At 42.8% G+C, this 25,423-nt stretch overlaps 1 protein-coding gene across 1 annotated transcript in view; it reads left to right on the top strand.

The window, feature by feature from the left end:
* Positions 1-25,423, top strand: part of LOC306699477 (mannosyl-oligosaccharide 1,2-alpha-mannosidase IA) — a 163,862-nt gene that overhangs the window by 61,621 nt on the left and 76,818 nt on the right. The window contains exon 2 of the mRNA XM_079164105.1: positions 9,800-9,896. Within this exon, the coding sequence (XP_079020231.1) occupies positions 9,800-9,896 (97 nt within the window). The remainder of the gene's footprint in view (positions 1-9,799; positions 9,897-25,423) is intronic.

The raw sequence follows: 25,423 nt of genomic DNA, 5'->3' as shown, positions 1-25,423 counted from the left end.
TTAAACTTGGTGGCCACATTGTAAGTTGTTGTGGCCGTCGGGCCATGGTTAAGGTCAAACCCTGTCTGAAGGGTTTTCTCTCATCTCTAATCTGCTGCAGACTTGCAAAATGTCAAGATGGCCATCTCACCACAGGGAAACATAATGCCCGACACTCTTCACCAATGGAGATTATTTTGAGTAGATGTGATCTTTGCTTCCACATGGAATTTAGATTTGACCTCAATTTAACACACTCTGCCTTCCGATTAGTCTAAAATGACCAAAACACACAGTTATCATTTGCACACTGTGGCAGGTGTTTGGGTTCGGCTATCAGGGTGCTGACTCAAGGTGAAATGAATCCGAACACCTGGCAGGTGACACAATAACTAAACATCTGGTCATCAGTCTCACTTCATCAGAAATGCATTTATTATGTAAAACTCCAGCTCTCCCCATCTTACCTCGCTGAATCTATTACGGGTGCTCCCTTTCTCCTCTCCCTGGTGCATTTGAGCTCTAGCCCTGATCTACTTGTACTTCTTCCTCTCAAAATAACTTCTGCTAGAAAGTTTTCTGGTTGTTACCAAGTGACTTTACCTACGGATGGGTGGGAGGTGGGGGTGGTTAGGCCTCTGGCCTTGTGCGAAGCTTTCCACAGGGGCTTGGACATTGTAGATTCGTTTTCTAATAAGCATGTTGGGCTCACCATCATGATCCATATAAGACGCTTTGTGCTCCGCAGAGTGGAACCCTTTCCCCCAGGCAGCCCACTCAAATTGGCAATTTCTTGCAGACAAATGACTTCCCACTCCTCTCTTATGTCCTTCTTTCACTACCCCCCCCCCAGCTCCTTTATCTTCTGCCTTACTCTTTCTAATAGTACTGTAAACGCTCTGTAATGGCTTGTATTTACTTTGACTGACCCCCTCATTTTCTGCACCACACCTGCAATTTCTTCACTAGCTTGTGTTTGGAAGAGAGAAGGGCCGCTGTCAGCAAGATGACTGAGAGGGGAGGACAGCAGCAGGTTAGGGGTGTCCGGGAGAATTATTGGGCGTGCAACATTTCTTGTGAAAGTTCCCGTTACTCCACTAAGTTTGGAGACCACTCAGCTCTCCACTCCTTCAGATTCCATCCACTTTTTCGGGCAAGGTCCATCGATTGGGTCGGCTCAGTGATCCAAGGAAACTGAAAGAGGGGGAAACAATTTGACTGGCGCCTTGAGAGCCCACAAACGCTGGATGCTTGAAAGAGAGAGCAGCTCAGCTAAAAGAAGTGTTATTCCAGTGTTTCAATCAAGTTGCCCCTCTAAGAGTGCAACTCTGTGACTGTAGGACAACACGTACTTCATAGTGTATGTCACCTTTGTAGCTAAAATGAATAAAAGGAAGCGTTTCCTTGGTTTCCTTTTGTAGTCCGAGTGGTATTGACCAATCGTGTTCGAGCAGGCTTTGGTTGAATGCAGGTAAAAAGGAGGTGTATCGTCTGACTCTTTAGCTGCTAAATGCTCCACAATGCTTGCTAGCTAGTCATTCACTTTTTGGTGAAAGCCATGCTGCCCTTCTCTCTTTTTGTCGAAGATGAGGTCGTCTTGTTTGAATGAACTTCATTTGTAGTTCTGATAGACGGACCTGATCCGCGTTTACCGTGAGCTCTCTCAAATGTTGAAGGTGGCCATGAAGAAATGCAGATTAAAACGTCTGCCCATTCTAAGAAAAAGTCCTAAAATGTTTAATATTATTCTGATACGAACTTCTTTTAATACAGTTTTAAAGCTAGGTCTATTCACAACTCTAATGTCATGAATCTCTTTCTCGTCATCGCTCATCATCAGCTGGCTCTACTGGGACCATTTAGGCGCGTTAATACTCCAGGACTACATCTCCAACAATTCAAGACCCGAGTCCAGACATTTTAATAGGCTCCTTGTGGCAATTCTCTCTCTCTCGCCATGAGTATTTCCTGGCGCTTTGGAACTCTCAACCACCAGTGGGAGACGCTCAGGAAGCGACTTGGCACGGCCCACATATCTCTCCTAATGATCCGTTTTTGGAACGAGCGGCGAGGACACCTGCCAGAGAGAGAGAGAGAGACGGATACAGGCACATATGTGCACACGTTGTGCAAACATCAGAGAAAACCAAAGACTAACATTGAATTAAATAACATTACTGAAATGTTCTCAGAATTAGGTCATTTTTTTTAAATATGGATACCAATAGTTTGCTTGAAAATAATACACCAGAAAGTCACGTTGGATAAAAACCCCATGGATCTCTGGGTGTGATCTGCAAAAACGATTCTGAAGATTACAGCTCGAATCCAAGTGACCGCATCAGTGGTAACCGGGATTTTGCTCAAATGCTTTGTCTTGCAGCTTGATATAAGCATTTCTGAGTGTACCAAGGCTCGATGACTCAATCATTGTTAATTACAAGGACTGTGCAGACATATTCTAATCAGCAGTCTGTTGTGATCGTGGTGTACGGTTACTTTGCATGTTCTGTTGCTCTACGCAAGAGTTGGACTTGTGAATATACAATAACAAAACTCCACATTCTATTAATGGAGAGATTTTTACTGATGACTATCTTATCCAATTTTTCCTCTTACTGTCCAGCTGCTATTGTCCAGATGATGAATTAGGGTGATAAAAGTGTTGATACACTATCTGAGTCTCAATGATTACCATTCGCTCACAGTAACGAGCTTAACGAGCAGCAGCGAGTGCTTCGTCACCCTGTAGGCTCCATACGGGCTGCCCCAGCTTATTGGTGGAGGTCCAATGCTCCTGCAAAATGCTACTCGGGGCTGAAAAAGATACCGACAACTATAGTTTTCTTGTAAAATAAATGTATTTAATCTACAGGGCTAGTGCCCAACAATGCAGAGGTTTACATATTTCTATTTTTAATGATAGGCACAATAACCCATTTTTAAATGACATATTTTACTTCATTGTGCCACCCCCCCCGACACAATACTGCAGCAGACCTACATCCTCGGTGGATATGGTCATTTGATTTTGTGATTGATTCCAGACATTCATTAATTCCATGCATGAATGATCTGCAGCTCAGTGCTGCCTGGTTGTCCAACTTTGGCTCTTGTGTTGTGCTGACTCAGGATGAGACCTCCCCGGCCTCCCGAGACCTACAAGGCTCCGTCACTGCTCTTTGTAAATGTGCTTTTAATAGGAAGGAAGTGGCTGTGCTCCAGAGAAGGGTCAAATACTGGGCGCTGGGCAAGTTGAGGTTGCAAGTTCAGGGGGAAGCGGCGGGGGGAAAGCTGATTCTGAATCTTCTCTGCCAAAGATGCCCCCGGTTTCTGGTGATGACACAGCACCTCGTTAAAGCAGCGGTGTCTCGGGGGGGCTGCCATGCCAGGGTGCCGGGGTGATTTATTATCCATGATCCGCCCAAAGCCTCCTCAGATTAAAGGGATGCCTCGCTCGTGGAACCGACCATAACAACTGCATTACAAAACGTGCAGGGTGGGAACGTGTCATGTGTGCTTTGAGGCATGCTTTATGTATATTTATGAGACTCTTGTTCAAGTGGAATGAAATGACCCGTGTTGTTTTAGCGGAGGTACTGCGGTCCGCAGCGGTTACACCGTTTTGAGGAGAGAGAAGCGAGCAAAAAAAACAAAACTGGAAAGTAGACGCACACAGTTGGCTTGTATGTCGCAAAAACAATGGAGAATGGAGTCCCCCATACACTTTCTTTTACTAAGTGGTTGAAGCTGTGGCTCATTAATAATCAAACATGTGAACATCTTCTGCTTATTCTGTCCTTTCCTTGCATGCTTCTTTTCTTTTCCATTTATTTGTGCTTAGTGTGGATTACAGCTAACTGCATTAGGAGCTGGTGGGTGTGTGCTTGTGTATATTTATGTTGCTTTGTGTATTAATTCAGTCAGATATGCCGTTTTATTCTGCTTTTAGGGTATTTCCCTGTGAAGTAAGTGAATAGAAAATAAAATAAAAAACAACTGAGGACCAGCTCGACTGACTGAAAGCACAATGAAATATTCAAAAAGATTTTCACCCAGTCAGTTGTCAGTTATTGAGTGTAGTGTGATTAAACAGCTGCCTTGTCTTATAGTTAAACTACACCGTCTGTTATTGTGATACTCTCGGTTCTTTGGCTAGTCCAAAGCAATGTTAATGAATACATTTTAACTCGTGTTTCTTCTTACCTAAATCCGTATGGCTTCCTGTTGCCTTAGAATAGATGACAAACGATGCCAGTCCAAGCTGAGACTGATCACTTCGGTTTCATTGTATTCAGCTCTTTAAGGCTGGAACTCAACAGAAACCAAGGAATCTGAAATATTTCTGAGATACTTGTTATGGGATTCCGCAGTACTTAATAATGTCTTTTTTGTATTTAAACATGTTGCATTGTGTGTATTTATCACACATGTATTGGCTATCTTCCCTGTGTGAAACATTTTCTGTCATTATATGAGAGGTACAGGGTTTGTTGAAGAAACCCACACAGCTGGGTGCTATCGAGGGGGATGATCACTGTCGCTGTGCTTCAGCAGAAGATCTGCTCTAAGTAGTTGTCCAGACCGAGCTCCAAATTGTTCAGCCCACCAGTTAATCTCGGCATAGCCACGTCCCCTGGGCCACGCGGGGGCCGCTCGGTCCGAGCCCAGCTTGCAGTACCACGTCTGCATTGAACCAGTTTGGTGACCTTCACTGGCAGTGCAGCCAACTTCAGCCCACACTGTTGGCTAATTAGCGACAACAGCAGTGAATGTGACTGTTCAAGGATCTTTGTCAGAGATATATTCTGCTATTGTGGAAAGTAGAACGTGGTAACCCCTCACCTGCGCTTCTCACCAGTATCATCCAGCCACAGCCTCGGAGAAACCATCTGCGCACTAGTTTTCACTTGAAAACCAAAGATCGTCATCCTAGGAAGCTAATCCTGAGAGCCCAGTGGAGGAAATACCGAGCAGCACGTCTTCCCAGGAAATAGTTCAAATGTAAGACGGAAAAGTGGAAACCACTGATGCACAGTTTCAAACCACAGTAAAGCTTTCTCTTTTCATTAACATTTCTCTGGGATTTAAAAAGAGTGATACATGAGAGGAAAACCAAATCCTTTTACTCTTTGGGAATAACCCAGTAGGGGAAAAAAAAACAACCATGCTGATGATTATGGCAGTAATTTAATTTAGCTTCCCACGTACTACATTTCGCCGTTGGTGAGATTATTAAAATATTAGCACCTTTACCCTTCAGAAGACATCACTTCATTGAAACTCCAGATTCACATCATTACCTCTAGCAACGTCTCATTATACCGTCTCTTCCTCTGTGACACTACCTTTGGTTTAGAAGTTGCTTATTATCTATATATCAACTCTTCCTTCATGAATTTCCCACAGATGAAAACTACACCTCTGTGTCCTCAAAATACGCATGCAAAGTAAACATCATTGCTCCAAAAAACTTCAGTTCAGAAGGTTCTTTGCCTCTGCCTCGTTCTTTGAGATTGTTATGCATTGGACCTTCTTGGATGAGTCTGATTTTTGCAGGGACGGGTAAAACAAGAATTAAAAGTCCCGCTTGTGGTCCATGGTGGCTGTGCTGCCAGTTAGTGTGAATAAAGTGCTCTGAACGGGTTTTAAACCTAAACGTCTGTACTCCTGATGTTGATTCAGGTCGTGCTCTGAACGCTGCAGAGGGAACCCTGCAGACCGGTTCGGTTTTCTATGAAGCCGAGGACCAACGCTGAGATAATTGTTCCCTCCTGTGGTGTCATTTGTTACAATCTACACTAGAAACAATCGATTTCCAGCATAAAAAAGTAAAGCTTTCTCTTTTCATTAACATTTCTCTGGGATTTAAAAAGAGTGATACATATTTTATTTTTAGAGCATAAGGAAATGATTTTCTAAGCTCTTCCTGTGCTTGTGTTGGATATGATAAAAAAAAAAAAATAATTTATAAATCTTAGAATTTAATAAAGACTTTTGAGCTGATGCGGCGCAAATGTAATCGCATATGCGGCCGCTTGTGTTGCTTTTATGATCTGATGATGTTGTGTGACCATCCTTGATGTGTGTGACTTCTGACCTGCGGTTTTGTCATCGGCACGTTGTGCCCCCGAGTCTACTTTTAATCACTGGCTCTAGTTACACTAATTGGCTGGTTGTTGGGCAGAGGAGATCAATAACTGAACACGGAGAGCGGGTCAGTGTGCTGTCTGATCATGTCTGCTTTTTAGTGCCCCTGGAAATGAATCATTCATCCGCCTGCTCTCTGGGAGAGAAGCAGCGTTGTGGGGGGGGGGGGCGTACTCGGCCACGGCTGCAGCTATTGATTAACGCAGTGTGTGTGTTGTGTGCCGTGATGATGTGTTGTTACGTCAGCGGTCCTACGGCTGCGTGACACCGGTCCGCCCACATTTTGACCCTCCGCCGAGCGCAACAGCAGGGGTGTGAAAAACACGATGCCAGATATCTGTTTCATCAGTGTGCAGCAGCAGGAAGCTGAGCCAGAGATTCTTGTGGAGAATTTTTATTGTGCTTACATTTTGGTTTTAATACAAAGCTTTTCCTTGTACAGGCCTTGAGTGCGAGTCTATTGTGCCGTGCCTGGGTTTGATGTGAGCCGTACTCGAGTGAACATGAACCGTACTTGGGACCACCTTTTCAAGCGGACGTGCCCCGGGACGGTACACAGCGTTCACACTAATCAAACGAACTGGACTTTAGTTGGTCAAGTGTACTCGGTCAAAGTAGCCACCAAAGACGCTTCCATGACTCCCTTTGTTTTGGACCAGACCGGCTCAATGCACATGTGCACATCTGTTAAAGGGTCTTCTTGCTGCCAGTAATACATAACAGGCAAAGTCTATTTATTTGTCTTAAAATATGTATGAAAGAAATGAATTAAACATTGCTCCGTAGAGTCCAGTAATAATAATTAACACGGTGTGATGATTTCCCGCCTGAATCTACACGGAGTGCTGGGAGTTTTTTCACCAGTATAATCAGTAAAAAAAAGATTTTTTCAATTCCTCACTACGTTAATTTTGAAAAAAAAAAAAAGTAATATCATATTTGAGAGAGAAGAGAAGATTTTTAGATTATTGTCATTACCGATTAATCAGTTGCTCATTGTTTTGATGAATCATCTATTAAACGGGGAGAAATGCCCATCACAGCTTCTCAATGCCAGCTGCATTATTAAATCCTTTCTTTTGGCATCTTTTAGAGTCATGTCGTCGCTGATTAATGTTACCATTTTACATTTTCTGCGCCTTCATTCAGACAGTTTGAGCGTACCATCTGCCTGTTTTCTACCCCGACATTAATTTGATCATGGTTGTAAAGTCCTATTTCCCTTGAAGGTTCCATAATGCCATTTGATCATTTCTGCACAGTGTGACATACAACGTCCTTCAAACAAACGCAGTGTGACACAAAGTTTCAACGTTTACCAAAATCCCACAATGTTTTCTGCACTTATTTTTCTGTATTACTTTTGTTCTTTTGCTTCTAAAGCTGCCTGAGGAGCGAGACAGGTTGACATTATAAAAGATGGAATACGTTTGAAATATAACTTGAGACACTCGCCGCTTCCCATTCTGGGAGGCAGAACATCCTGTCGGTACACAATAAGACCAGCACCGGGTATTTTTGTCCTGCCAATGCTTTCTGAAGGGAATTATTATTATTATTATGGACATATTTCCACCATAGCATACATTGGTGCTATTGCCTCTAATCACATTGTGGGGTTGTTTTTCACATTATGTGAGATTGCTGCTGCATACATTGTTAGTATTTGTAAGTAGAAAAAAAGCCATTGTTTAAAATGCTGCTTTCTCAGATGTAATGCCGTACTCTAGATAAAAAACAAGAAGATGAGAAAACAACAAAGACGACCCTAATGTGTTGTTTCCTCTGAATGTTTTTTTCATTACAGAGTGCCTAAATGTGTTGCTTCACAAATGCCAAATGCCAAATTAAACCGGCGCAGTGGCTTCAAAACAGTTTAATGGCATATAATTCACCCTAAATCAAATCTCAGCTCCCTGACCCGTAGCCGCTGTTTTCATGAACCTGAAAGACATTTTAAAATGTATTTGAACATTTGTGTCTTTTATGGACACTGTGGTTGTTTCACTGTGAGAAGGGACTGGAGCTGTGTCTTCTTTGAGGGGTCTACAATGAGCTTTTTAGGGTGAGAGGATTTGCAGCTAATCTGATTCATGTTGTGTATTTCTCTCAGGATTATACCAGCCCACCTGGACACATGTCTCGTGTAGTATTGATAATACAGATGTCCTCAGTGTTACTGTGAATATCCAAAGAAGGGGAAAAAGTCTTATTCTGGACTATCTGTCCGTCTTTCGACAGATTGCACCGGGCGTTTGTTTGATCGCGCTGAAGACAATTGTATTTCATGTCGACGTTGTTGAAAGCACTCGAGTCAAGTATTCTTGCAGATGGAATTAGTTTACAATTTATTTCAAGGCTATTTAGTTCATATGCGCATGAATCGTGGCATCTCTTTGATGATGATATGAAAAAAAAAACATTCATTTCTTTAAAAATATCCGGCTGCCTTGCTGGAAAAGTAATGATAGCGGCTGCATCCTTGGGAAACACGGCTTACAGGACTGCTGCTCTATTGTCATACATAAGAGACATCAATGCAAACTAGAACAAAAGAACCAAGAAGCGTGTCCTCATCCAAATCAATTTCCATAACAAGGGGATGATGGGAAAGATACAGATATATCAATTTAAACCTCTGCATATAGAATATACTGACATTTTACAATTCAACTTTCACACCTTTACAACCTTTATGCTCAAGGGATGACGTTCTCAGTTAGTCCACCACTTTGGTCCAGATTAATATCTCAACAAGACATTTTGGCAACACATCTACTATATTTAGTGCCCATTCGCTAACGTTAGCGTCCTAACTCGCCAAAGTGAAGTGGCGAACATGGTAAACATTACACCTGTGAAACACCAGCCTACAGCACTTTTGCCTATGTATTGGTTATTCTGATTTGCGACATCTGTTTGGCCACATCTGTCGAACATCTCTCATAGATTCAAATGTTGCTCTGTTTGATGGAACGTAATCAGCTGGGAGCTATCGGCATGGTGTGCAGATTTTGTCTGACTCTTGCCTTCATTTAGATTTTTGATCCGGCATTGTGAGCATGTTGGCATTGTCTCAGTTTCCTTTTTCTTTTTGGATGTCTGTGAATTTAATTCAATTAGTATGAACCAACTTTCCCTTCCAGGCTTCTAAGCTAATTGTAACTCTGTCTCTGCAGCAAGACAAGCATTGCTCAACTTTGTGCCTCTAAGCAGAAGTTGTTTCACTTTTCGTCTTCATCCCTCACTTCCTCGTCTTGCTTTCTCTGTTTTCCTGCATCAAAGACAGTTTTCCTTCTTCACATCATATCAAATCACATCCAGATCACTTTTAGTTGGTTCTGTCGGGGAGGAGTACAGAGCATCAATTTGAGAAACACTTTCTTCTCTGAGATGCGTTCTTATCTATAAAAGTCGCTTTTCATCTACTGACGCTATTCAATCTTTAATTTAGGAGGAGAAGCTGCAGGGGAAATGCCAGTCTCATTGTTTAGCGATGCGGTTTATGTGTGTTAATTGCTGCTTGTCCTTAAGCCCGTCTGATCAACAATCTATCATTCCCTTTGCCTTTGAGCTATGCCAATTCAATTAAGTCTGTCTTCGGATGTGTGATGCTTTGCTGTCAGTCAAGTGACCAGTATGTCCCCCCCCCCCCTCTCTTATGTTGCAGATGATGAAGTTTTCCTGGGACAACTACAAGCGCTACGCCTGGGGCAAGAATGAGCTGCGGCCTTTGACGAGGAACGGGCACATTGGCAACATGTTTGGTGAGTGTCAGCGCTCTGCTTGCTTTCAATCATTTTATTTTCACTTTATACAGCTCAGTAGTACATAACATTTGATCTCTCTTTGCACAACACTGAAAAAAAGCCAAGAACTAGCCGTTTTGTTTAGTTTAGTCTGTAAGTTGGAGACGCAAGCACAAACTTAAGTGAGGCTGATGATGGAAGCATATTGGTTTCCCCGAAACAGAAAGAAATCTGCTATTTGTCGGGTATTTAAAGCACAAGAGTTATATTCTGCATCAAGCAACACAAGGAAATCTAAAGCTAAAAGTGGCAGCATTTAAACCCTATTTAAGGTAAATACATCAGTGATCCTGTGTTTGTAATGTGTGGCCCACAGAATGCTGTGAGACACATTGTTCTGTACTCAAACATTTGACGTGGTTGTGCATTAAGGTGATCTTTTCAATCAGAGGAGAGCAATAGGTGGACACTAAGCTGCATGTCGTGTCCTACCTGCTGCCAGTTTATTTATATTTTCTCTAAATTATTCATTACGTCTGTGTATTCCTCTTTGGGCTGTGTGCTTTAACTTTGAGCCTGTTTCTGTATTTGGCCCTGATGGAGAGCTGCAGAACACGATGTTGATATTGAAGGCCTTTCAAATGTTAACTTGGGCTCTGGGAGATTGTGATGGGCCCTTTTCACTATTTTCTGATGTTTTACAGATTGAATGACTATTGAATAATCAATACTCAAAATAATAAAAAAAAAAGTCATTGCAGACATAACTGTATATTGCTGTGTTCACACCAACACAATGCAAACGGCGAGATTACACACAAAATCAATGCAAAGACGCGAATGGCTTCGAGGAGACACAAAAAAAGAATGAGGCGACACAAGTTGTCAAAAATCATTTGAGAAACATTCATCAGTCAAGAATAACAATAGTTTTTTTTTTCCTTGCACCACTTTTCAAAACCAATCATAATGAATCAAATCTTTTTGGAGCTGTCAGTTGGAAGGTAATACGTCGCACCTGTTTGCGCCTCATTGAGCTTTTGTCGCCATACTTTCCCGACCTTTCACTCACCACCCTACCAGCGGTGTCTCAGTGTCTCCAGCAGCCTAATTGGAGCCGGATCCAGAGGGGCTCCCCAGGTCCTCTGCAGTGGAGCATATCAGTCAGTTCACGCTGCCGAGCCAGAGAGAAATCCCACAAAGAAGCCTTTAATAAAAGGCGGATCAGCTCTTAATAAGACTTGGCCGGGATGCTTGCTGTCTTCCATACCTGAGTTCTCCCCCCATCACATCTGTAGAGACGGGGGATTATTAAGGCGATGATGCAAACTCTCTTGAAAGTACAGTTGGTGATCCCTTTTGCTGCGCTCATTCCCCCGAGGTTGCCAAGTTCATAGTTAAGAGGAATCCCTTTTATGATAGGTGTTATCTTTCAAAGCAACAAACGCAGATTTATTTTCTGACGAAATCTACCAAGAAGATCATACACACCCTGATTTTGTTAAGATATTTTTTTTAAGTAAGTCACTGCTCCATTCACTGAGTAAGCTGCATTCAGCAAGAAGGCAAAGTGTGTTTTCATTATGAAAGGATTTGTAAATGAATCCATTTGTTCACTCTTCCCTCATAGTAAGACAGATGTACAAAGAATAAGGTGATAAAAGAGGAAGAAACGTGTTCATATGCCAATAAAAGTGAGCAAGGTTTTGAAGTAAGCTGTTGATGAGTTTGAGTAAGAAGTATTAAGAGGAGTTGATGGCGGTGATGTCAAAGTGGCTTTAAAGCATTCAGTGCTTTTGTAGCCCAGGAGCGCCCATAGAACGAAACAAGACATATCAAACACTCATTTTACCACTGCAGTGGCACACGATGGCTTTCTTTCCACATAAAATAGTTTTGAGTAATAAAAACTCACAATGTATTCCATCTTTGTTGTCAAATTCATTAAATGTAATTATCAGGTGCTTTGACCAACAAACGCCATACATTTCATACATCCGTAACAAAGACACAAAAAGATTTTGTGAACAAATTAAACTACAACAAAGCCAAATAGATTTTGTTGATTGAATCTACTTTCCGTTTGAAAACCTACTTTGTTGAATGTCCTGTTAATGTGCCGTAAAGAGGAGAGGTCTGTCGAGGCATCGTCTACTCACACCACTTGTGATGTGACGCATCATTTGGAAGGAATAACAGCCAAGGACATTGAAAACTAATGGACTGTACCGTTGTCAATACTAAAACTTGGGGAATGATGGAGAGTCGGTTGCTGTGATTTGTTTGTGTTGAAGCTATATTAAGCAATGTGCGACTGCTGGAGGGCAGACAGTAGACTCACAGCAATGAGCCTTGATATGAGCTTATTACGTTGTGATGGTAAGCACATTAGCAAACAATTGCTATATATTACTTACAGATGCTGTACAAACAATATCGGCATCCCATTAGTGTTGTCACTCACAGCGGGACGGCTGCACTGTAGGGCCTTAGTCAACAAAAGACAATGACTGAAACGCTCTCTACTCTACATGTTCCTCTAGAGTAACTAAATCAGCAACAGTGCACTCTACCAGTAGCCTACATGAATTACACATAAAGATAAAAAGGCTTATCAAATTATTGGGAATTATTATATACTTAAGTGATAACACATGATCAAAGTCGACCAGTGCACCTGCCAATAATCATATGATGTACAAAAATAGAAAGAGCCGCCAAAGCTGTCGTCGTTTCAGCAGTTATATTATAAACAAAACGATTTGACTATTTATCAAACCAAACAAATCCAAATATGACAATTTTGCTATGTTCACACAAAGTTTATCCGCACCCAGCTGACCCATTATGACAGCCAATCTGCACCACCCAACCTAAAAATAATTATATTCAATTTATATTAAATAAAAAGCAGCACCAACGATGGTCTGACCGACATTAACTTTGTGGTGTTCTGAAGGCTTTGCGTGGATGTGTGTTTCTGAAGAGGGTTGAATGACTTGAACCTTTCTCCAACTTGTTTCATGCTGCCTCCAATATCAACAATCTCCACTGGCATCAGAGAGTGGTAGGAGGAAAAACACAAGATGAGCAATCACAAAGATACCATGGACACACACACACGCATACCATTTCATTTAGTGCGTTAATGTGTTTAAAAGCAAAAGGGACTCAACCACATGGCCCGCCGAGTTGACAAAATTGCGTGAAAGCAGCTGAAATGTGCAGCGAGATAGAAACCGGTGCATTCATTCTCATCGAGATCAACCGTACGAGCCAACCTTTCACATTAGAGGAAATTAATTTGACCCAATGTAAATATATATAAAAAGCTTTAAAGCTCTCCAACACAATATACGAAAAACTTGACTCACAGTTTTCTGGCTCCAGAAAGAGTCTATAGCTATTTTCTGTGCGTTATGAATCAACTGGTAACAGGAAGTGCCTGGTTTTCCACAGCAGATATCTCACATTGAAGCCACACTTTTAATAGAGCTCTGCTGTTGGGGCCAAAGGTTTCATCGTAATGGAGAGTGCAACCCTCAACTTTCGGCGGCAATCTTTGCAGCGCAGCTAAGCAGTGCACCTTTAATGCAGATCCAGCCGATAACGCAGACAATAACATCAGAGACAAAATAAGCTGTTCGTCTCTGGGAGTAGAGAACATAGTCCCGTCTCCAAGTGTGGGGGGAGGGGGAACGACGTCATGGTTAATCCTAGAGGCAAATGTATATTTCCCTTCTGTGTGAGGCTGGCATCAGTTTTCAGCTCACAGCCATCCTTGTCTGCTACACAGTGTGTTATCGGCGAGTCAAAGGGAGGAGGAGGAGGAGAGAAAGGGCATCATGCTAGCGAGTAAATGTCACATTGCGAAGGGTGGTGCAGGAAGCCAGGTATGAAATTGGAAGCTGTGTTCTTTAATTTAATCCCCAGAGTAGACAGAAATGCGGCACGATGGGATCTACTGTTAGCGTTTGCGTCAGAAGCTTGTCAATATGCTGCGAGTCACCAGAACATCCCTTCTGCTCTACACTCAAAGAAGCACAACAGCAATCACAGAAAGGCAGAGGGAGTCGTTTTCCTCTGCTGCACTCACTCCTTCCCTAGCACGCTTTCACTTAACTATAATCTTCCTCTCAACACCCCCCCCCCTTATTCCTTTTTACTGTAATCCCTCTCCTCTTTCCTTTGTCATGACCCTCAAGGCTGAAAGCAGCTCTCTCTTTGTTCTTTCCTCTTAACCAAAGTTGGTTCTGATAGACTTTTTTTTTTTTTCCTCTCATTTCCCCTTTTTGTCGTTTAAAATACAATATGTCTTTTAGTGCTTATTCAAAAGTTTCTTTTATCTTCGGGCAATTAGAAAGCGAAAGCTGGGCTATTCACGGTACTTTCAGATTGTGTGGGAGCTCTCACACTCTGAGGATAGAAATTCATGGAAAAGTTAAAATATGCGCATTCATGTTCTTTTCCTCAAGAAAAAAAACGTAACATTTTGATTGGTAAGCATTATGTGAACACATTCTTTTAAATGTCGTGAAATATTGCACTAGAAAACCTCAAATATATTTCACAGAGGAATTATTGGGTTGCCGATTGGTTATAAATGAACGATCCACTGGTAGTTCCACCATGTTTCCAGCTCCCCTTTCATTCCATTAGATTACTTTTTCTCTTGGTAATCATGTCGAATATTAAATCTCCTGGAGCATTATGGAATTACGGAGCGCAAAGGGATGAGATCAAGGCCAGATTCTCGTGCAGCGTGACTGATGACAACATTTGCTGCATTTACTTTTATCTCAGGCCTCAGAAATCGTCATTAGTTTTGGTCAAATATGACGGAAAGACATGAACTCACCATCATAGATGAACAGCTGTCGCTACCCACAAACGAATGAAAGCGGTTGAGTGCTCCTATTTTGGAGAGTAAAATCGTAGAGCTCAATTTTATTAATGACACGATAACCTCTGCGATGGAAAAGTTGATCTTCTTCTGAAGAATACACAAAAACATCGTTTTCACTGTTTACAGAACGCTGATGTAATGTGGAATTAGTTTACCTGCTTGAGTTCAGGTTTATTGTTCTATTAATGGATTCTATTACGATATTCCTGCTCAAGCTAAGAGGTAAAATCAACTGTGAACCGACTGGATATTGTCTTTTTATAGTTCAGTGCTATCTCATATTTACACGTACTAATAACTTTAAGGATTAACTGGTGCTGATATTGCCAGATGTTCCCACTGTGACTGACATGAATCACTGCAGAAGGTCAATCGGATGATCTGCAGGATGCCTTGTGTGCTGCTATTGACTTTCAGCAATAATACATCTCCAAGCAGGAGGTGCTTACTGGTATTAAAGCTGAAATGGTTTTGTCGAATCACTGCTCAGGGGAAGCAGAAAAAAAACTTGGAATAAACAGGAATATATCAACGACGTGTGTGTGTGTGTGTGTGTGTGTGTGTGTGTGTATATAAAAAGTGCTGCATACACTTCTGTCAGTCAACAGAATTAGATTTCCCCGCTGATGCGTTGACGATGCAGAATGATAATTGCAAAGACTGTCCATTCAATGAGTTAACTGTCTGTATAACTTCATTTTGACTCTTTGTTTGTTTATAAGTCAGAGTAAACAGGAAGCGGACCAGGATCTGGTGGCTACAGCAAATACTGCACTAGTAATCAGCTTGGCAGCACCGATGTGCTTTTGTGCTTTTGTTCTTTTCACTGTTTTGGTTTTGTTTTCAACTTGTGTTATTCCCCTGCTGCATTTGGTTTTCTCTTCGTCTTTGTTTTCCCCCTTTTTTTTGTTCACCTCTTGAGACGTTTCCTGTCAAAAAGATCAAGAGAGGTGGGACTCATGCCATCATGGATCATTTCATATGGAGACAGACGATGGGCAGGGAGGTGTCACGGGGAGAGGAAAGGCGCTCCGTGGAGGGAAAGTCTTGATAGCTTGGAGCAGAGGAAGAGGTGAACATATCAAGGCTTCAGGCTGGAAAGACTTCCCTCCCATGTGTTTGTGTAAACATATTTAAGAGAGTGTGGGAAAGTGATACAAAGTCATTTTGGGACACTTGTTAGCTGTTCGAGACTTGCAAGCCAAAGCCTTCAGTGCAGTGAATTATTTTCAATGTTTGGCTCCCAGAGCTCTCGTGCCCTACTTTCATGGTGGAGAGCATTAACTAAAAGTGTCGGCAGTGATGGTTCTATATTTCCAGCGTATCTCAGAGTACGGCTGAATAGAGCCGTCAGCCTTGAATTTAAATGATGATGTTAAACGCAGACAGGGCATTGTCCTTCAGGTAATATATGGTACGTAGAAGTACTTCACACTCAAGGTTTGCCAAAAGAAGATACTGATCCTTAACTTACTCCAGGTCCCGCCAAAGAAAGATAAGCAAAGCCAATCAAAAGTCCTTCTTTCTGGGATGTTTTGATGTCTTAAATACTTCGCTTTCCTCCGACGAAACCAGGCTGTAGCCGGAGGATCACCTTAAGAAGTTTGTACGACTTGTTTGTGAGTGTGTGTGTGTGTGTGTGTGTGTGTGTGTGTTTTTTTTTTAAAGCTTACCATTCACCACCGTATAACTGGAAGCAAATCCGGTTGGACAGATTGTTTGTGTTATTAATGTTTTATCACCAGAGCCCTGTAAGCGAGGCTGTTTTCTGTGATCTGAAAAGAAAGGCGATTCAGGAGAGATCTATTGTGAAGGAGGGTGTTCTGTGGCTCTTGGACAGCCTCTGCGATGCGTTATTCTCTTCCCTTTGTTACCGGCCTGGGAAAAAGCTGGCAAATGGGTCTCTCAAGTCAACTCTGTCCACCCATCAAGCGTCCTTGAAACCTGAGACGCTTTTTCTTTTCCCTTTTGGCCACAACAGAGATGTGGGAGGGAGATTAATTGGACTCCTGTGCTTAACCGTCTGTAAAGCAGAGGGATGGAGCTTGGCTTCGTGTTTCCAGTCTTTGTGCTAAGCTAAGTGTGTGCTGGCTGGGGCTTCATATTTGGCATGCAGACTTGAGAGTGGCATTAATCTTCACTCTTTAACTCTTGGCAAGAAAGTGATTTTAGAATGTCACCCAAAAAAAAATAAAAAACTTTACCTTTGAACCAGACTTTTAATCTTGACAAGACAACTTGGCACCAACTTTAGTGCTGTAGTTTCCTAGTCTCAGCTTGTGTGCGATACCCAGCCTTAGGTGTACATCGTCAGTTTTGGTCAATCACATGCTTTTAGCATTATTAAAAAATAAGAAAAGAATTAGACTCCAGTGTCATCTCTACTCTTTCCGATATAGTACGAGCTCTCTGGCATTTCCCACCACTTATGCCCTCTTCAGACTTCCTTTCCTTCCTGCTTTTGCCGCGACTAACTCATTTTCCATTCTTATTAGAGCTCTCGTGTACGATATCACTTTCTCCCCTCGCTATGAAGTGAGAAAGCCAACCAGTCCCACAGCCTAAATGGAAGGATTAAAGAGACGTTCATGCCTCTGTGATCGACGTCATTACCCTCGTGTCTGCATATGTGGGTCAGTAACTGAAGCACACGGCACATTAAACGCCAAACCCAAACCACAGTCCAACAGATGCCGGGGACGAGGCTTGTGATTGTGCTTTCAAAATACATAAATAGTGAGAGCATTACATTAGGTGTCACAGTTGCCCCTACCTCACTCTAGAGAGTTTCCATCTACAATAGATGTCCCATGGCTGTTAGGAGGATTGGCCACATGCTGCTATTCACAATTGCCATACAGCTCTCTGCCCCTCTACAACAAATAAAAGCGTAACACATGGAAAAGTGGTTTCCTATTTATTCTCCCCCATTCTTCCTTTTACATTTTTTTTTTTCCTCGCTTTGCCCTCATTTTTCTCTTTCCTCTCCTCATCCCAAGAGGTGCAATTAAAGAGCAGAAGGTCACCTTTTTTTTGCCGAGAGTTGTCCTGGAATCCAAAATGAGCCACTTCGAGCGACACAGGCTGTACCCATCACCTTTTCTCACACGGCACGCCCCCGGGGATCATTTAAAACCAGTAGCGTTTATTAGAAAATCCCAGAGGGAGGGGGGGGAGAGAGGGTTTGAAAACTTGATTTAGCATGGATCGATGGCCCGCATGATGAAGCTTCAGGTATTTATTATCTAGTCGTCTCTTGCTGACGGTACAATTGAAAGGCGGAATAAATGTTGTATAGAATATATTGGAGGCCCTCCGGATCCTCGGCGCCCCTCGACATGATGAGGAATGTTCACTGTCGTACATCGTTATGATTGTGATCTTTTACAGCAAACAAAGCAGTGACAGATCTTCTGAAGTTATCTGCTGAGACAACACATTTGCAAAGACAGTGCTGCTGAGAAGGGACTCATACGAGACTCCGACATGCACACAAAGACACGCGTGCATACAACACACAAGCACATTACCGTGAGGACCTTGAGTTCATTTCATTGCAAACTCTTTGTTTGATCCAACTTTCTTTTTTTTAATTAAAAGCATTGAACTGACAACAACTCCACTTGCAATTGCCTGCTCTCTTCTGCGCCCACATACTAGGCTGAGCAGACAGGTTTCCCCCCCCTTTGCAATTACCTCCCAATGGGGTTTGTGCCTGGTCGTGAAGCGGGACTCTGTGAAGGTTGGAGAGAACAGTGGAGGGAGTGGCAACCTCCCCTGTCATTAGGGTTGAACGAAGGGCTACGCAAATGGCGGGCTATCACCGCCTGTCACATTGGAGTCCCACAAAGAGTGAAGGGTTGACACCATCCACCCACTTTCCATTTCCACTCCGTCGATGTCTATATCCCAGGGGCTCCATCATGGTGCGGCAAAAAAAAAAAAAAAAAAAATCATCTGTCTCCATAGCGACCAGAGCCAAGTGACAAATCAGGGTCTGGTCCCTCCCGCCTCTCTGGAGAGCGAATCCCAACCCTCCAATGAATATTGGCTATTTGTTCTGGAACCAATAAGGCCTCAAACTGAAGCTGCTTGCATGAGACGTCGCATATCATCGTGATTGTAAGACGTAAAACAGGTTTTTATCATCGTGGTCATACACAGCAGCAGCTGTGATTTATACATACTGTCGCGTCATTACGAGGACGTGCATAGTGGAGCTCGACCGACGCTGGATTTTTTAATCTTTTTTTAGATAGATGCCAACCGCATAACTTTTAAATAATATAACATCTGATAACAACATTGATTTTCTTTTTGTTTTACATTAACAAAACATCAACAAAACATTTTGTGACGACAAAGTGTCAAAGTTGATAATTAAAACAATTAAACATTTATTGCTGCAGTTAACTGCTCTGCCAACATCCACGCCTACAACAGTATATCTGTGATAACCTGATATCAGCTCATAACGATGCATTGGTCAGAGTCCACTGCACAAAGAAACAATGTGTTCGTCATCTCGTTTATCGAATAGTGCAAGGTGGGTTTGCTCTTTGTAAACTGCTGTGCTTCATAGATGGACACGTCGTCACAAGCAAACACATTAGACATGCATATATCCACATACAGCGTCTCATTTTAGCGTATCTCAGACCCCATAGTTTTCTCCTCACTTACTTTTGTAAACTATAATGATGCTGCAGATATTGTGGATAGTTTTTATTCAGGTGGATAACATTGTTTTGGGCATATTTGTGGAAACCGCTTCTGAGCTTTGGCCCTCTGGTGAGGCGTTTCCCACGGCACCAGTTTAGTGACAACTCTTGTTTCCAGGCGACGCAGTGCCGACCGAAGATCTTCACAATGTGTGACGAAAAGACATTTCTTCCAAAGTATTCTATCCCTTAACAGCATTCAACATTTGGGTGGATGAGTCATGTTCTTTTCTTTTCCACGGGGAATGTGAGAAATAGTTATCCCAGCTTACTCACGTTAGCACTGATTCCCACTAATCATACATGTTAATTGTTCTCATACTGAGTCATTGGCCACACACTGAGTGTTGTTTGTCGTGCATTATAGAAAGAAGGGGGAGCTTTCGTCCAGCTGTGGTGATGGGGAAAATTCACCACAGGTAGCATACAGTCTTAATACGGTATATGACAAAAACTAATATTGATATCAGTTGGAGAACTTGCTTTCTCTTCTGCTCCACTCTTGAGTTTCTGCCTCACATCTCCACTGGAGCGCCAGTGAACATCATGAATACGGATTTGCAGGGATACGTTGAGATATATAAGGATTGAGAACAATTAAAACTCGAGAACACTTGACTATTTTCCCCTGCTCTCAACCCCTTTTTATGATTAGTTGAGCAAGCTCACTTCATGAACTCAGTGAAACGTTGGCATCAGCAGAAGAGAGAGAGAGTATCTCACCCTAACTGTGGGTCCACGCTCGAGCATTAAAGGTGCAGGCAGTTGAGGAACTTGACAGCGGGCCTCTGATAATGCACTCTGCTGCCAGAGCAGGTTTCGTCCCCGGTGCATGTAATGTGACAGGCCGTGGCTGCACAGCTCTGCATCTGCTGGCACCGAGGCAGCGACAACTGCCTGGAGATCACAGCACAGCCAGACTGGGCTCAGTGCTTCACTCGTAGCAAGAGCTAGCAGGCTGAGCTAGTGACAGGGTTATAAAAGCATGGGGTTGTACCGAGATCCTGAGGCGTTTCGTAAGGACAAATTGCCACGGTAGGATGCAAAGCCAGGAGAATTAAAAGGCTCAGAGAACGACTTTAGTTGAAACACCAAAGATGTGGAGTGCATGACCTCAACCTATTCCTAATTGTACCTGGGATCTGCTGTGGGGCTTTTCCTTGCCGATCATGTCATTTGATGTATGGGAAGATGATCTGCTTCCTCATCCACACAATCCAAAACTATCAAGTTCCCCTCATTGGGCATGAGCGCATCGTCAAGCCTCTGCGCTAGGATTAAAGCCAAAAATGATGAACGACTGGTTGCAAAATGTATGACGAAGCAGGAGGATTATGAGGGATTCTACTCTCTTCTACTCTAATGAATCAATCGCTAGCTGACGAACACAAGGGGGCGAGGGTCAAATCTGCTGTATCCGGATAAAGCCTCAAACCCCCTCCATGTTGTTTTATCTTGACGTTGTGGACCGTTTTGGATCCTGAGTTTATATAATCCGTGAACACCGATCAGTCTGCAGTGACGTATTGCCGGAGTCGCTCTGGCGATGACGTCTCTGAAACATGAGACATGCTGTTTGCTGTGTAGTAATCAGTGTTTGGCAGTTTTTAATCACAAGCTTTTCCTGCCAAGCTCTTAAGCTGGTGGCAGTATAAGGGAGCAGATTTAGCTTCATTCACTTATTTTAGGGACTATTAATATACAGTTTTTTTATATTTTTTCTTCTTTAGCTTCGCCTCTACTCTCAGCTTGAATATTTCACTAAGCTGAAGAGTCTCGCAGTAACTCGTCCTCAAAGTGCCAACGCATCCGCCCATCTTTCCATCCATCGTCTTTGAAACTGTCCACCGTGACTCATCAGACTTCCAGTCTTAATGACTATTACATTCCCCTTAGACCCCTGTCTGTCAGGTGTATAGGAACATTTAGCTTTTGTCTCCATGCTCACTCATTATTCACCAGTAGCTCTTCTGATGTCTTTTACGTTCCCTGAAAACACAGAGTTGTGTTTTACACTTCTGACTGTCCTCTGTCTGGATTCCTGCAGCTCTCAGACTTGCCGTCGTCTCGCTCCTTCACACGTTAGCAACCCACTGAGCAGAAATCTCCTCGTTCCTGTGGTGAGCGTCGTACCTTGAAGCATCAAAACTGTCTCTCGGAGTGTAGCAAAGACTTAACAGTGGCGCAGGTTGACCTCTGCAGCCTGTAGTGTCTTTCATGCTCATGCGCTTTTGCACGCAAACTCTCTCTCTCTCTCTCTCTCTCTCTCGCTCTCTCTGTGTATCTCTCTGCACGCAATCTGTGCCTGTGGAAAATGCTTCCTCCTGTCTCGAAATCCACAGCCGATCACTGCCAGGTGAGACACAGTGGTGACTCTTGACTGGTGAGTGAGGGGAGGGGAAGGAGGACGCTGGTGGCAGAATTAATAAGTAACATTGTATGGAATTAATTCCTATTGTTGGAGCATCCGGCCGCGAGGGTTTGGAAAGAACTTTCACGCTGAGTTCCACAGTGTGGGCCAAACTTCACAGCAGTGGGGGGTTTGTGAAGGCTGCTAACAGCCTCTGGCATCCTGGAAACAGAAGAGGGGATGGCACTGAAATAAACGAAGAACTGAAACAGGAATTGATTTTGAGTAATGCGGACAAGTGTTTCAAATTGCCTAACTCGCATTCCTCTCGGAAATATTGCTAGAGAGTTTGCTGTCACGCCGTAATCAAGTGTGAAATTGCAGGTGAGCTTGCAGCAGTACCTCTCAGTGTACAGACGAGAGGTCTCTAAATGGGCTATCTACAGTCGATTAAAAAAGTATCATGTCCTTTTTTCTTAATTAAAACCTTTTTTTTTATTTAAATAAGCTGCAGTTGCATTTTAACACAAGTGCCAGAAGCTACAATTATGTCTGTACCGCCTGTTTGAAACCTGAAACCTTGTTCTGTCCTCCAGACCAGTTATTAAAAGACATGAAGCAGATGTACAAAAGAGCACATGCCTATAGACAAACTTTAGATACACACATACACACACACACACACACACACACACACACACACACACACACATATATATATATATATATATATATATATATATATATATATATATATATATATATATATATATATATATATATATATATATATATATATACACACACACACACACACACACACACGGCTTCCTAACTCCAGGTTCTTATCTACCTTTGAATGCCTACAGGACTGCACTAAATGATGCGCAGCGGCTGCTCTGCTTGGATGGCCGGTTTAATTTCTCCAACAGAACAGCCGTCTTTGTCAACAGGTTATTAAGGCTCCCCTAAATTGGTCGGGCTGCACGGCTTTTCTGTGTGCAACTAGTGAGCTAGAAAGCCCCGTTCAGATGAGATAAAGACAGGCGGGCAGCATATGAAGCACTGCTGCGTTTTATCTAACGAAGGAATCTGAGATTAAGCTTGCAAAATGGATTTCTACCAGGGTTACACCTGGGACCTCAGACTGAAAAAAAAACATTTCACTCTTCCCCCTGCTAACCCCTCCTGCAAACTAAAGTTTTATATACGACTGGGAATATTGTTTTCATTTAGTTTACTTTCTGGATTTAAGTAGGATGACCTTACAACGGGTTGAATTGTTGCTGCAGTGCCGCGCGGCTGAGTGTCTTTATCAACTACCTAATCAGAGCCTCTAGTTTTAGCTGTCATCTCCAATCAGGTTTTAGGGGTTGACAGAGCATCAGATGTATGATCCCCCCCCCCCCCCCCCCCCCCCCCTCTCTACTGTGCTGCGTGTTTGTTGATCAATGCAAGAGAGGCATTTGGAAGAGAGAGGAGGCAAGAGGTTCGATAACACTGCGTGCGGTGTGTAATCTCATCTGAGGGGCTGTCATATCAGACAGGGCTGCTGCACTGACACGCCACGCTCTCCCAGAGTGGCAAATTAGATTGCTGCAATTAGATTGACGTGCGCACCGCCCAAAGGCTGGAGCCTCTCTCGTCGTGTCTGGACACTGTGCATTTTGCATTTGTTTGTGATTAGATTAATGCGTGCGAATGTGTGTTGATTGGCTCTTACGTCTTTGGTACACTTTGGTAGTTTATTGATATCCGCAGTAAAAGCCAGTCATCTCACATTTAAACCTATTTTAAATGTTAACAAATGACACACAAGTTACAAGAATAAAGCATTCTATTTTAAAACTAAAATCAACGCCAGACAATGCTTAGCCGATTTAATTTGTATACAAGTTTGGAAGCTTGTCTGACAAAGTAGAATATGAAAAGAAATGAACATGGGCTCTCCTTAAAGAGATTAGAGATTGATAGCGTCTACCGTTGGCGAGTTTTCATCAGCGGCCATGTGCAACATGCAGAGAAACACTGATGGGCCCCAAAATAAAAGGATTCCTGCTGTCCCTGATTCTAGCCAAAGCCTCTGTCTGCTCCTCCTCTGAAGGCCTCATAATGGAACAAATTCGTTTTGACTCCGGCTCTAATGTGCCTTGATCTATCAATTCTTTGTCCCTTCCTTTGTCTTGCAAAGCAAGTGCTCTGGAAGGCACAAAGCACCATTAGATGCATGTCTTTTTGCGGTGCGGTTTGACTGTGTGATTACTAAAACGGTGAAAGTGGAGAGGCAGAGGGGGATAGAGGTGTGTGTGGGGGGGGGGGGGGGGGGGGGGGGGGGGGGGTGAGTCCGGATGCAATCAGGACTGGTTGCCTCTAATTGTATCCATGTGGTGCTTTACTGATGGGTTAGGGAGAGTAGTAGTGGGATTTATATGCACAGTACTGGTAGCCATGGCAGCAAGGCAGTCGTACAGATGAATTCACAGAACAAGGAAGGATTCCACTTAAATCTTTAGACACACAGTACTGACTCTGCAGACAAACTGTTGAACAAAATGTTCTTTTTCAAACCAAAGTCTGCAGTAAGATTGTTAATATTCAACTTGTGTCTTAACGAGGCCCGACAGAAAAAAACGTATATAAAAACAGAAAAATAGTGTGAACATACTAGATGGCTGAAAGCCCAATAAAATGTTCTAAATGCACCTTGTGGTTGGATTGTTTTCTCAAGTTTGAACCCTCAGCTTTTGAGCCAACAAGATCTTAAAGTGCTCAGAAAAAAAGAACCATTTCTAAGAATTTCTAACAAACAGAATTGATTAACATTTTCAGTAAGAGAAGAAAGGAATTATTAATGGGAGGGGGGGGTCAGCTTTCCTCATCCTTATGATTTAAGCAATGCTTCTCAGTAAATAGACCTCTCCAAACAGCTCTGTCTCCCGTCAGCTGCTCTGCCAGGCTCTCATTAGATACGCCTCTTGTTCGGCGGTATTACTCGAGATTAGAGATCCTCAAAAGGTTGATTGGAGAACGTGAGATACGTTGCAATTTGTCCGGTGCAAAGAGAACAAATTGTGCAGTCTTGAGTAAAAGCGAGGATTCAATTGAACATGTCCATTGATCCCCATGTACAGTATGCACCTTTTTGTTCTGTGCAGGAACTGGTAGAGCAGTCTTTACATTGATAATCAGTGGGATTAGGTTCCCCCCTCTTACATCTTGTAGCAAGGGTAGAATCTGGAAGTAAGGATCTTATATTTGCAGCTGCAGAAGTACCAGTTTCCTCCGATTGAGCCACTGTCAGTTTCTGCAGGCTTATCTTTGGATGGTTGCAGTCAGAAATGGTTTGTTGGGATGCCTACAAACAGTCAGCGGTCCAGCAGCCTGTGTCTGGTATGTTTTCTACCACTTCTTTGAGAGCTGGGCTGTTTTCTGAGCCGCCCCGCCTCCCTTTTTCATCTTCCACTGCTCTTGTCTGGACAGCGGTGCTATATCAATGTGTCACAGCTATGCATATTCCTCAGAGCAGGGTCAGCTTTGCTTAGTCTTATGATTTAAACAATGCATCTCA

This window comes from Pholis gunnellus, assembly GCF_910591455.1.
Source record: "Pholis gunnellus genome assembly, chromosome: 8".
Classification (NCBI taxonomy): Eukaryota; Metazoa; Chordata; class Actinopteri; order Perciformes; family Pholidae; genus Pholis; species Pholis gunnellus.
This window is presented reverse-complemented; position numbering and strand designations above follow the sequence as displayed.